The 15987-nt window shown below is 45.4% G+C and overlaps 2 protein-coding genes across 3 annotated transcripts in view; one reads left to right on the top strand and one right to left on the bottom strand.

Annotated features, from left to right (window-relative positions):
- The window catches only part of ACO1 (aconitase 1), a 49286-nt gene extending 37294 nt beyond the window's left edge, over positions 1-11992 (top strand). Inside the window, exons 14-21 of one of the 2 annotated variants that reach the window (XR_014542987.1) lie at positions 395-551; positions 2002-2126; positions 3460-3564; positions 4906-5048; positions 6715-6862; positions 7851-7973; positions 9678-10572; positions 10642-11992. Coding sequence is in view for 1 of the 2 variants with exons in the window: in XM_083593107.1 (XP_083449233.1) it covers positions 395-551; positions 2002-2126; positions 3460-3564; positions 4906-5048; positions 6715-6862; positions 7851-7973; positions 9678-9863; positions 11353-11466 (1101 nt within the window). In the remaining variant the exon portion in view is untranslated. The remainder of the gene's footprint in view (positions 1-394; positions 552-2001; positions 2127-3459; positions 3565-4905; positions 5049-6714; positions 6863-7850; positions 7974-9677; positions 10573-10641) is intronic. The other variant, XM_083593107.1, reaches the window with a different exon arrangement.
- A 925-nt stretch (positions 11993-12917) lies between these two features.
- The window catches only part of RIGI (RNA sensor RIG-I), a 28539-nt gene continuing 25469 nt past the window's right edge, over positions 12918-15987 (bottom strand). The window contains exon 18 of the mRNA XM_083593063.1: positions 12918-14257. Coding sequence (XP_083449189.1) covers positions 13958-14257 — 300 coding nt within the window. The 3' untranslated portion in view covers positions 12918-13957. The remainder of the gene's footprint in view (positions 14258-15987) is intronic.

Below are 15987 nucleotides of genomic sequence, written 5' to 3'. Positions count from 1 at the left end.
GCAAGTGAAATAGCAGTGGAACTTGTATTTTTTTTTAAAAAAATGCATTGCTGGTGGCTTGCAGCAAACAGAATAGAAGGCTTTTGCAGTGGACATTGTGTGTGTTCTCAGAAAGCGTCTGTTTTACTACATTTTACATTTATCCGACTTTTAGACCAATTAGTTTAGGAATTTTTCAATCTCACTCTGATGGAAGTTGAGTATTTGTGACCCCGCTAACTTGGCTTCAGATCCAGAGCTCATGAAAGCCCTTGTTGGGTATTTCCTGGAACTGTGTGCACAGCTCAGTGATATCCTCTCTCTCTCCCCATTCCCAGGTCTTCTAGATGTGAGAAAGTAGAAGCTGTAGCATTTGTAAATGTGTTATCCTGTACCCTTCTTCCCCTCTGCACAGGGAGACCTTGTAGCTGTGGGCGTCCTCTCTGGAAACAGAAACTTTGAGGGCCGTGTCCACCCCAATACTCGTGCCAACTACCTGGCCTCCCCACCATTGGTAATAGCATATGCCATTGCAGGAACCATAAGGATTGACTTTGAGAAGGAACCTCTAGGTAAGGCATCGCTTGGGGAATAATGAACCCTTTAAATTTTGTGTAGCTACCAGCTTTGATCATGTGAAAGGCTGGGCTGGATGAATCCCTAGCCGGAATTAAGATTGCCGGAAGAAATATCAACAACCTCAGATGTGCAGATGACACAACCTTGATGGCAGAAAGTGAGGAGGAATTAAAGAACATTTTAATGAGGGTGAAAGAGGAGAGTGCAAAATATGGCCTGAAGCTCAACATCAAAAAAACGAAGATCATGGTCACTGGTCCCATCACCTCCTGGCAAATAGAAGGGGAAGAAATGGAGGCAGCGAGAGATTTTACTTTCTTGGGCTCCATGATCACTGCAGATGGTGACAGCAGCCACGAAATTAAAAGACACCTGCTTCTTGAGAGAAAAGCAATGACAAACCTAGACAGCATCTTAAAAAGCAGAGACCTTGCCAACAAAGGTCCGTATAGTTAAAGCTATGGTTTTCCCAGTAGTGATGTATGGAAGTGAGAGCTGGGCCATAAAGAAGGATGATCGCCGAAGAACTGATGCTTTTGAATTCTGGTGCTGGAGGAGACTCTTTAGAGTCCCATGGACTGCAAGAAGATCAGACCTCTCCATTCTGAAGGAAATCAGCCCTCAGTGCTCACTGGAAGGACAGATCGTGAAGCTGAGGCTCCAATACTTTGGCCACCTCATGAGAAGAGAAGACTCCCTGGAAAAGACCCTGATGTTGGGAAAGATGGAGGGCACAAGGAGAAGGGGGCGACAGAGGACGAGATGGTTGTATAGTGTTCTCAAAGCTACCAGCATGAGTTTGACCAAAGTGCAGGAGGCAGTGGAAGACAGGAGTGCCTGGCGTGCTCTGGTCCATGGGGTCACAAAGAGTTGGACACGACTAAACAACTAAACAACAACAACAACAACCAGCTTTGATTAGTTGCTCAGTGGCTGCTGTTCTCCGGGTGCTATGCAAAGAAATAGCAAAAGTCAAAACCACAAAATCAATAAATACAATACAAAAACAGCACTCAGAACAATTACTTAAAGAAATGAAAAAACAGGCAGCAAAATAATATTATCAGAGAGCAAAACCCATGTACCAAGTGCCGAGGAGACCCTTTCTTCATCACTACCTGTGGTTTCCCAGCTGGTGGGGCACTCTGAGAAGGGTCTCTGTTTATTATCTCAGGGCACAGGCAAGTACATAGAGGAAGAGATGATATGTCAAGTCCTCTGGCTCCAGTCTGTGAAGCAATTTTTATGTAATTTACTTTAAAGGTCAGGATCCATAAGAGTGCCTGTGTTTTAATGGGTCTTGTTTACCTTCCATATGCCAAATCCATATCAGGCTTCCAAGAAATGTAGGTGTTTATTGAAGTGGCCGTGTGCTGCGTACACACAGCATTTTTGGAATGCTTTCTCCCTAGTTTATTGCCTGCGTACTTTACTTTCTTACAGGTGTAAACGCACAAGGGAAGAAGATCTTTTTAAGAGACATTTGGCCCATGAGGGATGAGATCCAAGCTGTTGAGCGCCAGTATGTCATTCCAGGGATGTTTAAAGAGGTCTACCAGAAAATAGAGGTAACATGTGGTGTTAATACATAGAGCATTTGCATTATTTACGGCTTTCGATCTCAGCAGATATTCTAAATAAAATATAAATACATGCTTTGCCTAAATGTTTTGTATAGATGTTTAATGTAATTCCCATTTTTGATTGTAGGAAGAGTGGTTCCTCAGGTTAATGTCTGCCCAGGACTACAATAAAGTGTTGTTAACAAATATTAGACAGGTGCAGAATGCAATATTGGGTTCCGGCTTCAAATTTCTTTGACTTTCATTAATATTATAGTATTACAGGGCTTTCTTCTTCCTCCCTATCATTAGCAACCTCAGAATAAATGTTCCCAATTGTGTAAAAGTGTGTGATTTCTGCAAGCCGCAGGAATAAATTGTTCATGGTGAGGGATTTGGATTTTCCAGTTCCTTTTATTTTACTTTATTAGTAGGGAGTATCCCCAGCCCTAATTTACTTCAAGCTTGCCTCAAGGAACAAAGACAAAAAATATGGAGCAATATTGAGCTAATGTTCTCCTGCTGAGTAGGGCATTTTTTGCCCATCCTTGCAAACTGTTAACACCATCCTTGCCCTCTGGAAGCCCAACACAGCCAGATGGTGTTTTTTACTGCTAATTACTTGGGCGAGGGCATCTCTGGGGAGAAATGGCTGGGCTGATTCTGAATAGGAGAAAGGATTTTAGGCTTCTCCAGACAATCTGTTCATTGATTTGCTTGCACAAAGCTTATGCAAAGAATAGACTTATGACCAGTCTTTATTAAGCATCTGTTCTGATTTGCTTACAGGGCAGTTTTACAACAATGAACATTCATCCTGATTTGCTTGAGGGTTGTGCATACATCTTCCTATTAATCTTTTGTTCACCCCACACTTTTCAATTGATTTCCCCATCACTTTCCTACCTGCAAAAAGGGTGGTAGTGTTTCGCCTTTCATAAAATGGATTTGTTGCACTGGGGCGACAGAGCGCTTTGCACTCCTTCAACTGTGCAAAGCTCAGTTTTCAGTATGCGCTCCAGTCCCTCCAGAAAAAAATAGTGACAGTCTGTTAATCCAAGGAACTTAGTTTGTACTGTTGCAATTCACATAAAAAAGAGGCAGTTGTTTCTCAGAAGCAGAGCTCACAGCAAAATGGCTTTGGTGATCCTAAGATTCTAGCTCTCTGCTATATTTGCTGAGGGTTATCAAGCAGATTTCCAGGCAACTGTGGTTCAGGTTTCCCAACCTGTATTAGATAGCCTCTTTAGCCCACTTTTTACATACTGGAAGGTATATATTTAAAATGTTGCACCCTATAAAGGTTTGTTTTCTATTCTTTTTTTCTTCTTTCTTGCAGACAGTAAACAAAGCTTGGAATGCATTAGATGTTCCAGCAGACAAGCTATATGCTTGGGACCCCAAATCCACATATATTAAATCACCTCCATTTTTTGAAAATCTGGTAAGTGTGTCTCACTTCCCTTTGTTTATTTGGGTAGATTTTACTGGCTAGACTGAGAAGGACTTTCCCCCCCTGTCGGCTAGTTTTAACAATGATAGAAGCCTTGCAGACTGTCTTTCTCCAAGAATGCTCTGAAATGCACCTTGAAATGCACTTTTAAGAACAAATCTCATGCCTCAAGAGAGCCCTATTCTGTAGTTATGCTCATGCTTAAGAACAGCACATGAGTCAGGCTGTGTTGAGTAGCCCCATTCTGAGGTCACACATTTCATTTTACTTCTTCCCTGCCCTTCACCATAAGCTCCCAGGGCAGGTTACAACATTATAAAAATGCAGTCTTTCCAGTGAGTGCTGCAACAAAATGTTGTTTTGTGGGGTCCTACTGCTCTAGATTCCAGATTCTGGGATGCAGGTGGAGCTGTGTATTTCAGAACAGAAAATACTTGGTAGGCAGAACTTATGGACCGCAATAAGCATGCCTTTATGTATAGCAGAATTGTGTCCCTCCAAGAAACACTTAAGGACGTGGGTGGCGCTGTGGGTTAAACCATAGAGCCTAGGACTTGCCGATCAGAAGGTTGGCAGTTCGAATCCCCACCACGGGGTGAGCTCCCATTGCTCGGTCCCTGCTCCTGCCCACCTAGTAGTTCGAAAGCACGTCAAAGTGCAAATAGATAAATAGGTACCACTCCTGCAGGAAGGTAAACAGCGTTTCCGTGTGCTGCTCTGGTTCTCCAGAAGTGGCTTAGTCATGCTGGCCACATGACCCGGAAGCTGTACGCCGGCTCCCTCGGCCAGTAAAGCGAGATGAGCGCCACAACCCCAGAGTCAGTCACGACTGGACCTAACGGTCAGGGGTCCCTTTACCTTTACCTTACTGCTCTAGATTCCAGACACTATGTTCTGTTGTTAACCCCCAACAGTCAAGTCAGCATTTTCAACATGCTCAGTCCTCATTGAGCCACCCATAGCATTCTGCCCTCCGCACCCTAATTAAGGGATGTTTGTTTTTCTGCAAACCTTGAGGTTCCTGCTGATACCTTCCTGTTGTCTATGGACAATGCCATAAAAGCTACATAAGCAATGGCACTTGCACCCTAATCATCCGAAACAGAGGCAGTGCATCTGTCCACTTTCTGCACAAATAGAATTCTGAAAAATACCTTGAGCAGAAAAGCGAGTCGTCACACCTAGTTTGGTTTTCCAGATTTGATCAAGCCTATCGAGGTTTTTTTTTATAGTTTGGATGAAGGTAGCAGTTGCAAATTTGTACAGCTGACGCTTAAAAAACACACCCATGTGTTTGTTTTTAAATAACTACTTTGTGTGGTGTTCTCTCAGACTTTGGAGCTCCCGCCACTGAAATCCATAGTTGACGCCTACGTCCTGCTCAATCTTGGTGACTCTGTGACCACGGATCATATCTCTCCTGCTGGGAACATAGCAAGAAACAGCCCAGCTGCTCGTTATTTAACCAGCAGAGGGTGAGTCAAGCATAAAAGCTTCTCTCTCTGTGTGTCCTTAGATCAGATGTGCTTAGGTCAACATTCATCTGCCCCAGCAAGAATAGCCCATGGGCAAGGATGAGGGGAGTTGTATTTCAACATCAGGAGGTTCAAAGGCCTAGTGTTATTATTTTCCTAGCTTAGTTGGTAGAGCATGAGGCTCTTAATCGCAGGGTTGTGGGTTCAAGTCCCACTTTAGGCAAAAGATTCCTGCATTGCAAGGGGTTGGACTAGATGGCCTCCCCGTGGCCTTTACAACTTGACAGTTCTATGATTCCCCCCTCACTTCCCTCCCATTCCGCTTAACTGACTTCTCTGTTCCATAATAACCTGCAGAACTCCAGGTTCTTTTTGGACTTCAGCTCCCATCCTCCCTTCACACTGGCCATCGGCTGATCCGGGTTCAAATCGGGGTTCAAAAATCCGGGGGGTGGGGGGTGGGCACCCTGATCCACAGCTGAAGGCAGCCCTCTTTAGGGAAGCTTTTAATGTTTAACATACTACTGTATTTTAATACTTTGTTGGAAGCTGCCCAGAGTGGCTGGGGAAACCCAGTCAGATGGGCGGGGTAAAGCTGCTGCTGCTTCTTCTTCTTCTTCTTCTTCTTCTTCTTCTTCTTCTTCTTCTTCTTCTTCTTCTTCTTCTTCTTTTATTTTGGCTTGAACTGTCTGCAGAGGCTGCTGGGGGAGGTATTTTTGAAAGCCAGAAATACAAAAACTGAGTCACCCTGGCCACAAGTTGCAGAAGTGAACGTTTCGGGTTCCTTTTAGTTACCGTATTTTTCGCTCTATAACACGCACCAGACCATAACATGCACGTAGTTTTTAGAGGAGGAAAACAAGAAAAAAAATATTCTAAACGAAACAGTGGATGTATGATTTTTGTGGTTCATGCTGTGGCCACAGACATGTGATCTGACGGTGAGTTTGGGGTAGCCCAATGCAAAAATCCTGAGGATCCATGTGGATCCATGCTAAAGTCGCCCTAAAGTCGCAGGGGTGCTGGGGGAGTGAACGGGAAGCAAGAGAAGGAGAACGATGCCTCACACACAGAGAGACACACAGAGTATCAATCCTAAAGTCTCAGGGGCGCTGGAAGTCGGAGGGGCGCTGGGAGAGTGAACGGGAATCCCGCAAGAGAAGGAGAACGATGCCACACACACACACACACACAGAGAGAGAGAGAGAGAGAGAGAGAGAGTATCAATCCTAAAGTCGCAGGAGAGCGCAGGGGCGCTGGGAGAGTGAACGGGAAGCAGCAGGAGGAGAACGATAGCTCAAGCACACACACACACAGCCCCTACAGTGGCTAATCCAAAATCAGACAGCAAAAAACTGCAGGTAGGGACAGAGAGCACGGGGTTGTTTTAAAGCAGCCAACCCTGCTCTGTTTCTCTCCCTCCTCCCCGGCTCGGCTCACTGACAGGAGCCGCTTACACCCCTTTGCAGTTTCAAAGCGAGCCACGGACTGCTCACAACTGCAGCAGATTCCCCTGCCATCCGTAGGCATTCGCTCCATAACACGCACAGACATTTCCCCTTACTTTCTAGGAGGAAAAAACTGCGTGTTATGGAGCGAAAATTACGGTAACTGCGCAGCCTTCCAGTTCATACATCTGAGGATTGCCTTCTTTTTGTCTTGCTAGCCTAACTCCCAGAGAGTTCAACTCGTACGGTTCGCGCCGGGGCAACGACGCCGTCATGGCTAGGGGAACGTTTGCAAACATACGCCTGCTGAACAAATTTCTCAACAAGCAGGCCCCGCAAACTATCCACTTCCCGTCTGATGAAACTGTGAGTATTCTTGTCTGCATCCACCTCGGGGCTGTCTGAAACAGGATGACCCCCCGTTTGAAACACAGGGGCAGGCAGTGCTTTTTTTTCTAGAAAAAGGGGTGCTGGAACTCACCACAAACTTGTCTCGTTCTCTTAAAATGGCAAGGACTGCCACCTGAGAGGTAAAAAAAAAGCGCTGGGCGTGGGCAAGCTTTTTATCTCTTGGACGCCACTTCCCCTGGGGAGTAATATGTTGTGGGGAGGACCGGAGTAGGTGGAGCCAAATGCAAAATGTGTTCTGGATTAACCAGTGTGGAATAAAGACCACTGTGCTTAAATTTTCACTTTAGCCGTATCACATTAATGTTCCCAATCCTGTACGGGCTAACTCAGAAATAATCCCCACTGGGTTTGATGGAGTTGCATTCAAATAAGTATACAGAGGGGTGTTTTTTTTTGGGGGGGGGGTTACTACAGCTGATCAGTATAGCTAATGTTATGGAAATCGAGTGAGAGCGATTCCTTTCTGGCTTTAGTGTGTTGCTATTCTAAACGCACAATCAAGAGGGTCAAGGAAGGGGAAGGAATTTACAGGAAATGATGCGATTGAAGAACGCAACAGCTTCAAAAGGTGGGTGGGGGCTTCATGGTTGCTCACCAGTGCTTTAAAGCTTCCTCACTTTTAGCCCTCCATGTACAGGAATGGTGCGTGGAGGGAGACTCGAATTGTGCCTCCTCTTTGAAGGGATAGCCTATGTGTTCAGGGTTCCACGCAGCCAACTAAGCACCTCAAATAACTTTTGCTTTCTTGGCTTTTCGTGACGCGACTTAACCCTTATATTTGTTTTTAACTTAATTCTGCAGTGAACAGTATTTTTATATTGCATTATTTTTTACCTCCAAATCATTGGGTGATTTATGAGGCTTAGTTTGCTTTAGGCATGAACGTGTTGGGCAGTGTTTCATTGCTCTTCCTGTGCACATCAGTTGCCCTGTGTGCTTACAGCTCGACGTGTTTGATGCTTCCGAGAGGTACCAGCAAGCAGGCCTCCCACTTATTGTGCTGGCTGGCAAGGAGTATGGCTCCGGGAGCTCCCGAGACTGGGCTGCGAAAGGGCCTTTTCTGCTGGTGAGTGGTCTGCGTTTGGGATGGCGAAGGGGGGTGTCCTGTCTGCTGCAAGCAATGCCCCACAGCTAAATATTACACCAAAGTTTGGCCATATCCGATCTTGGCATTTTGAAAAATGGCAGCCTTGAAACCTTCACATAACGGTACAGTTATACCTCAGGTTACAGATGCTTCAGGTTGCGTTTTTTCGGGTTACAGACCTGACGAAACCCGAAAGTACCGGAACGGGTTACTTCCAGGTTTGTGTGGTTGCGCATGCGCAGAAGCACTAAATCGTGCTTTGCGCATGCGCAGAAGCGCCGAATCACAAACCACGTGTGCGCAGACACGGCACTGCGGGTTGTGAAAGCTGCAGGTTGCGAATCTGCCTCCCGCACAGATCACGTTCGCAACCCGAGCGTCCACTGTACCTCATTGCTATCCGTGGTTCTGAAATGCTTGCTGCCAAAGAGAAGATAAGGAACAAAAAGTTGTGTTTGAACTGCAGTATCCAAAGAGAGTTGCATTGCTCCTCACAATTACTAACTTTTTGAACTCTGCAAATGCAAGGCTGGATTTAAATGTGATCTTAAATTCTGGGTGTGTGTGTTAAATGAATATATAATGGCAGTTAGTGGCATTTTGGAAACTGGTTATAAATGCCTGTTGAGAACTTTACCCAAGAGAACTTTGCAATCAGCCATAATGCACAAACTCGAAATAAAAGATATATTTGCAAATGATTTAGGTGGGTCATGCTTTAGGACACCCCATCCCTGGGTGAAGTTTGACAACTTTGGTAAAACCTCCCCCCCCCCAAAAAAAGCTCAATCCAATGGATAGATCACTGCCAGTTGTTTTTTTTTTATAGTGGGAGTAGATTGCAGTCTCTTGGGAGTTGGACATGCCTGCTTTAGGTTAACCAAGAAAGACAAAGATGAAAACCCTTATGCAAGTTTCGGGGTGGGGGTGGCACCAAGCGGGCCTCCTGCCAGCTAAACACCTGCTGGGTGCGACCAATCTCTCTTCTTTCCTCAAACATGCAGCAGACTTCAAAATGGGGTGTTCCAAGGGCAGGGAGAGGATTGAGCTGAATCAGCCTGGGATCTGATGGATTCAGGGCCAGTCCACCACCTGGTGTCTCAGCCATCGGTGGCCACCGTCAGACCCAGCGGCTACCGTATTTTTTGCCCTATAGGACGCACTTTTTTCCCTCCAAAAATGAAGGGGAAATGTGTGTGCGTCCTATGGGGTGAATGCAGGCTTTCACTGAAGCATGGAGAGCGAGAGGGGTCAGTGCGCACCGACCCCTCTCGCTCTCCAGGCTTCAGGAAGCTATCTGCAAGCCTTGGGAGCCCGCGGGAGTTCCCGCTGGGCTCCCACGGTTTGCAGAGAGCTGCCTCTATCCCGAAGCCTGGGGTGGGCTGAGCAGTCACGCCCCGGGCTTCGGGTAGCTCTGCGCAAGCCGTGGCAGCCCTCCCATGGCTTGCGGAGAGCAGCCTGTTCTGGGGGCTGGGGTCGGGGTAAGCTCGGGCTTCCCCCGCCCCAGCCCCGTGCCTGGGGGGGAAATAATTTTTTTCCCTTTATTCCGCCCCCCCAAAAAACCTAGGTGCGCCCTATGGGCCGGTGCGCCCTATGGGGCGAAAAATACGGTACATCCGCCAGTCATCTAACACATAAGTGGTTGTTACCCATGTGCTTTCTCTCTGTGTGTGTGTTTTTCAGGGCATCAAAGCTGTCCTCGCAGAGAGCTACGAGCGGATCCACCGCAGTAATCTCGTGGGAATGGGAGTGATTCCTCTGCAGTATTTGCCTGGAGAGGATGCCGATAGTCTTGGGCTGACAGGGCGGGAACGCTACACAATCATCATTCCCGAATCGATAGTGCCCAGAATGAACGTCCAGATCAAAGTAAGAGATACCATGGGCAACAATGTGGTGTAGGCAATAAGCAATAAGCCCATTGATATCATGTTGCCTTAAAGTATACCAGATGGGGTTCCAAGTCCCACAAGTTGAATTGCCACTTCTGCATCACGCATGAACAGTGCTGTGTTTATTTGATCAAGGGATGCGGGTGGCGCTGTGGTCTAAACCACTGAGCCTCTTGGGCTTGCCGATCGGAAGGTTGGCAATTCGAATCTGCGAGGTGGGGTGAGCTCCCGTTGCTCTGTCCCAATTCCTAACAGTTCGAAAGCACACCAGTGCAAGTAGATAAATAGGTACCACTGTGGTGAGAAGGTAAATAGCGTTTCCATGCGCTCTGTTTTCCATCACGGTGTTCCATTGTGCCAGAAGCGGTTTAGTCATGCTGGCCACATGACACAGAAAGCTGTCTGTGGACAAACACTGGCTCCCTCCACCTGAAAGCGAAATGAGCGCTGCAACCCCATAGTCACCTTTGACTGAGCTTAACCGTCCAGGGGTCCTTTACCTTTAACCTTATTTGATCAGAAAAGTCACAGCTTCCTCATACTACGGAGGCTAGAGCGGAAAGATGGAATTGGAGCCTTAAAATTGTTATTATTTATTATGGGGAGGTGTAGTACGCAGGTGGCGCTGTGGGTTAAACCACAGAGCCTAGGGCTTGCCGATCAGAAGGTTGGTGGTTTGAATCCTCGTGATGGGGTGAGCTCCCGTTGCTCAGTCCCTGCTCCTGCCAACCTAGCAGTTCGGAAGCACGTCAAAGTGCAAGTAGATAAATAGGTACCACTCCGGCGGGAAGGTAAATGGTATTTCCGTGCACTGCTCTGGTTCGCCACAAGCGGCTTAGTCATGCTGGCCACATGACCTGGAAGCTGTACACCGGCTCCCTTGGCCAGTAAAGTGAGATGAGCGCCGCAGCCCCAAAGTGGTCCACGACTGGACCTAACGGTCAGGGGTCCCTTTACCTTTACCTACTACAAATCGGTAGAATCGTGGAATTGTAGAGTTGGAAGGAACCCCAGGGTCATCTTGCCCAACCGCCTGCAATGCAGGAATCTTTTTGCCCAACATGGGACTCAAACCCATGACCTTGGAATTAAGAGTCTCATGCTCTACTGACTGAGCTAGATCACGTGTTGGGCAGTTGCTTCATTGTTGGGCATCATCGTTGAGCCTGGAGGATCTGGGTTGGGGAGAGCTTTCAAGCCAGTTTCTTTAATCAGCTGGAACATGGAAGTTGGCATAAGGAAAAAGGAATGCTTTGCCCTCAACCAAGGCATGTAAGGGGTGGGCCAAGGGGGGGGCACATAGCTTGTTCCCAGCCTGGTAAAGCAGACTGAACTAGGATTGCTACATCTGAACTGGGCTGCAGAAGGCAAGGGTTTGAAATCGTGGTGTGGTCCACGTGCCTTAGGGAGATATTGAGCACTGTTTGCTGATGCTTTATATGTCTCTCTCTCTCTCCTTTCAACAGCTGGATACAGGGAAAACCTTCCAAGCCACCATGAGGTTTGACACGGACGTGGAGCTCACCTATTTCCGTAATGGCGGCATCTTGAACTATATGATTCGCAAAATGGCCGCCTAGTCTCAAAATGCGACCGTGCCATTGTCCAGTTATCATGAAATCTGCCTTTTCGTGATGAGAAATTCACAGTAATTGTGGGGAAGCTACACAAATATTGTCTAAAACCTGTGTTGGTTGTGTTTCAAGGTGGTATTTTTTACAACCATTAGAATGGGAGCCTAGATGCCTTGACCACCCGACCACCATTGACCTCATCCTGCCTCCAGTACCTTATTTTGTGTGGGTGAGTAGAATAAGAAATTCTGATTAACACAGGGCTTACCCTTAGCTTCTTCAATATTTCGCATAGTAACAGACAGTTGTTTTTTGTTCCATGTGCCTGAGAGATGAAATTATCAAGTATGATGGTCTCATAACTGTTGAAAGAGTTAATCATTTCCCTTGAAAATCTAATACTGCTAAAATTATTAAATGGCTTAGCTCTTATATCTGAGAGGGTGAGTGCTCTCTCCTTCTGTGATCATGTGTGAGGTGCAGGGAGAATGAAAGACCATTTATAATAAAATTTAATCTATTTTCAAAAAAACTGTTTTCGCCTCTCTCTCTTTTTTAAAAGCCTGTTTTTATATATTGTGGATTTTGGTTTCTGAGCTAAAGTTTACTAAGCAGTGTGTATAGGCCGGTTCAAGATATAAACAGAGTTTTTCAGTGGCATGATATTGAACGAGTAGTGTTTCCACACACAAAAAACCCTTCCAATTTTGTGCCAATGAAAATTGGGTTTATATCCATGTTGCAGCTGCCATAGTTATTAAATATCTATCCCACAACTTCCTCCAAAGGAGTCTAGTGCAGCAACCATATTGATACTAAAGCAATGCAATTAAACCTTCCAAAAAGAATCACCTCCTCTTAAAACTAGTAATTTCAGGGGTGCCAAGGACAGGACTTTCAACCATCAAATGCCTGGGTAGACCGGAATATTTTTAAATTTCTCCTAAAACTTACTGATCGCAAAATGCAACTCAAATCTGTATTCATTTCCTGACAGAAAATAGTTTTACAGTGGTACCTCGGTTTAAGAACAGCCTTGTTTACGAACTTATTCAGTATACCAACTCCACAAAACAGGAAGTAGTGTTCCAGTTAGTGAACTTTACCTCGGTCTACGAACGGAATCCGAAGGGTTGAAGGGCACCGGTGGCGGAAGGCCTAATTAGGGAAAGCGCACCTCGGTTTAAGAACAGACTTCTGGAACGGATTAAGTTTGTAAACCGAGGTACCACTGTACTTCGGATTTGAGACTTCCTGTTGTAACATATATTTGTTATTTGGTTGAAATAGAAGTCCCTAAGGTACAGTGAATCATGTTTTTGGTTAGGAGTAGCATTCTGAATGATCCATTAAGTCAAAATGGCCAAATACTAAGACTGATCTGATCCCTCCTAGATAGCACATTTACCTACAAAGAGCTTAACATTCCTAGAGCAATAATCATGCCGCAGACTGAATGGGTTTAAAGTGGCTTTAATTAACTAATTTTTAAGAATTTCTGTTATTTGAAAGACTTGACAGTAGCTTGAGGACGGCATTTGGAACAAGGAGTGTAGAGAACTCGAAACCTTTTTGCATGCATGAGTTAATGTTTTTTGCCCAAGGTTGTTCGCTGCCCTGGAATCCAACCTACCTTATTATGGACTAGTTACAAACAAAGGCTGTACCATCATTTATGCCTCCTTGCCCTTATTGGAAGAAGAAAATGCAGATATAATCACAACATTATCTTCCTAACAGCTGCAACAGCTACAGTTTCCTTTTTTAAAATAATAATAATTTTTATTAAGTTTTCCATTTAACAATCCAATCATATCACATTAATTATTCCAAATTATACCAATACATATCATAAAGTCCAAATATTTTGCCAAATTATAATTTTTTGTTGGGAGTTCCCATGCTTCGAGTTCAGTAGGGTCCAATCATCTCATATTTCTGCTACTTTTAGTGTTCACCAGTCCCATCTTTCAATCTTCTTCTTGTTATCCTTTTTCTTCTTAATAGCCTCTGAGTTGTTTCCACAGGCGAATTAAAGTAAGCAATATTATGCTTCTGTGTGAACTTTGTAAGGCAACAGCTACAGTTTCCAGTACGTGCACGAAGTTGTCAAGCCATCACAGAGAGTGCCACACACGACAGATGTGACTGGGAGAGAGGTTTAATCTACTTAAGAACTTCAATGTGCATGTGGTAAATACCGTTAAGATTCCAATCAACCCACCAAGCTTTTGTTCTTTCTTTCTTTTTTCTTTTAAAAGGTTTTGCAGAATAGCATTTGATCAAGCAATGCTGACAAACACCTAAGAGCGCTAAAGTACAAAATACGTCAAAGGAAGCTTCTACAGTAATTGCAATGATAAAACGCAGAGTTTAATGCTATTAACAGCAAATGCACTCAATATTAGCCTTCCACTTTAAAAGCTGTAAAAATGGAAGGTGCCTGTTTGTTCGTTCAGAACAAAGGTTCCACAAGTAGCTTGGCCCGTTCTACATTTTAATCGGACATTTCTTCAATATCAAATTCTTTCAGCGCAAAATTAACGTCTTTCCATTTCCGGAAATAATCCTGCTTCCCCTTGACCACGTCGTATACCGAAAAGCTCTCGATTTTTATTATGGGTATGTCCTCAAATGCCTTGTACTTCACTGCGATGCCCCAGTCATGCTGGCATTTGGCATCGCTGCAGTATATCTTGCTTTTTTTCTCAAAGTGACCCCAGTGGACGGGTTTGCTATGAGGCCTTGTTGTATACCGGTTCCTGAATTTCTTATCTATGACAGTGTGGTGAGCTACCTAGAAGAAAAACGTACAAGGTACATGAACATTCGGCCCAGATTTAGGACTAGTTCTACACAGGCATAGTCTGCACCTTGAGTGAAAAGCAGCAAAAACGTTTTCGTAATGTCCCCCCAAAAAAGAGAGTGGGAAAAAGTAGCTCACCAACTGAATTTTACTTCTTGAAACATGGCAACCATATTTTTACGGGGTTTGCCTTTAGACAAAGGTGGGGAAATGTTTTCACCCAAAGAGCCACATTCCCTTCTGGGCAACACCCTGAGGTCCACAGGCCAGGCTGCATAGGTTGGCAAGGCTAGAGACAAAAGTGGGCACAGCAACCAATAGTACCTTTGCACAACAGGCTTGTGTGTATGTGTGTGTGCCCGCACATACAAACACACCACTCTGTTCTCCCAAACAGGCTGGCAAGGCCACTTCTGAGGGCCTTCTCGGTAGTGGCGCCCGCCCTGTGGAACGCCCTCCCAACAGATGTCAAAGAGAAAAATAACTACCAAACTTTTAGAAGACATCTAAAGGCAGCTCTGTTTAGGGAAGCTTTTACTGTTTAATAGGTTATTGTATTTTAGTGTTTTGTTGGAAGCCACCCAGAGTGGCTGGGGAAATCCAGCCAGATGGGCGGGGTATAAATTAATTAATAATAATAATAATAATAATAATAATAATAATAATAATAAATTTATTTGGTAGTTATTTTTCTCTTTGACATCTGGTGGGAGGGCGTTCCACAGGGAGGGCGCCACTACCAAGTAGGCCCTCTGCCTGGTTCCCTGTAACTTGGCTTCTCACAGGGAGGGAACCACAAGAAGGCCCTCGTCGCTGGACTTCAGTGTATTCTATTCACCACGTTTGCCCTGCTTGAGAATCTTACTCCATGTCTCCATCTGATCACAAATATGCAGAAGCAACATCTCGCTCGCCACAGCAATATAGGTGAGCCACAGAGCCGCTGTGGTTACATTTAAAGGTAAAGGCACCCCTGACCATTAGGTCCAGTCGTGACCGACTCTGGGGTTGCGCGGTCATCTCACTCTATAGGCCGAGGGAGCCTGCGTTTGTCCGCAGACAGCTTCTGGATCATGTGGCCAGCATGACTAAGCTGCTTCTGGCAAACTAGAGTAGCACACGGAAACGCCGTTTACCTTCCCGCCGGAGTGGTACTTATTTATCTACTTGCACTTTGACGTGTTTTCGAACTGCTAGGTTGGCAGGAGCAGGGACTGAGCAACAGAAGCTCACCCCGTCATGGGGATTTGAACTGCCGACCTTCTGATTGGCAAGTCCTAGGCTCTGTGGTTTAACCCACAGCACCACCCGCGTCCCTTACATTTGTCATTTGACTAAAATGGTCATCCATTTTTACAAAGGCATAGGATCCCTTTTGTTTTTCCCTCAAATCATTTGGACACATGAAATATGGCCTGCTTTTCACAGCAAGGGACCCAGGCAAAAACACACAAAGATTATATCATTTATTTGGTGCACAGAATTTCACTTGCATCCCACTACAACCAGAAGCCAATATGGGTGCTACCCAACCAAGGCTGGGCTACAACTCCCAACATCCCTGCCTATTGGCCAAGGCTGATGGGGACCTGGGAGTCCAAAATGTAGGAGGGCAACAGGTCGCTGAAGGTGCTTCTAATATTGGATAGCTTTAGCATATTCAGGAATCAAACATTTTCTGTCTCTTTTGTAGGAAATGTGTGCTTTTTTGTGCATTCTGC

The sequence above is a fragment of the Podarcis filfolensis genome (assembly GCF_964270895.1).
Source record: "Podarcis filfolensis genome assembly, chromosome: 17".
Classification (NCBI taxonomy): Eukaryota; Metazoa; Chordata; class Lepidosauria; order Squamata; family Lacertidae; genus Podarcis; species Podarcis filfolensis.
This window is presented reverse-complemented; position numbering and strand designations above follow the sequence as displayed.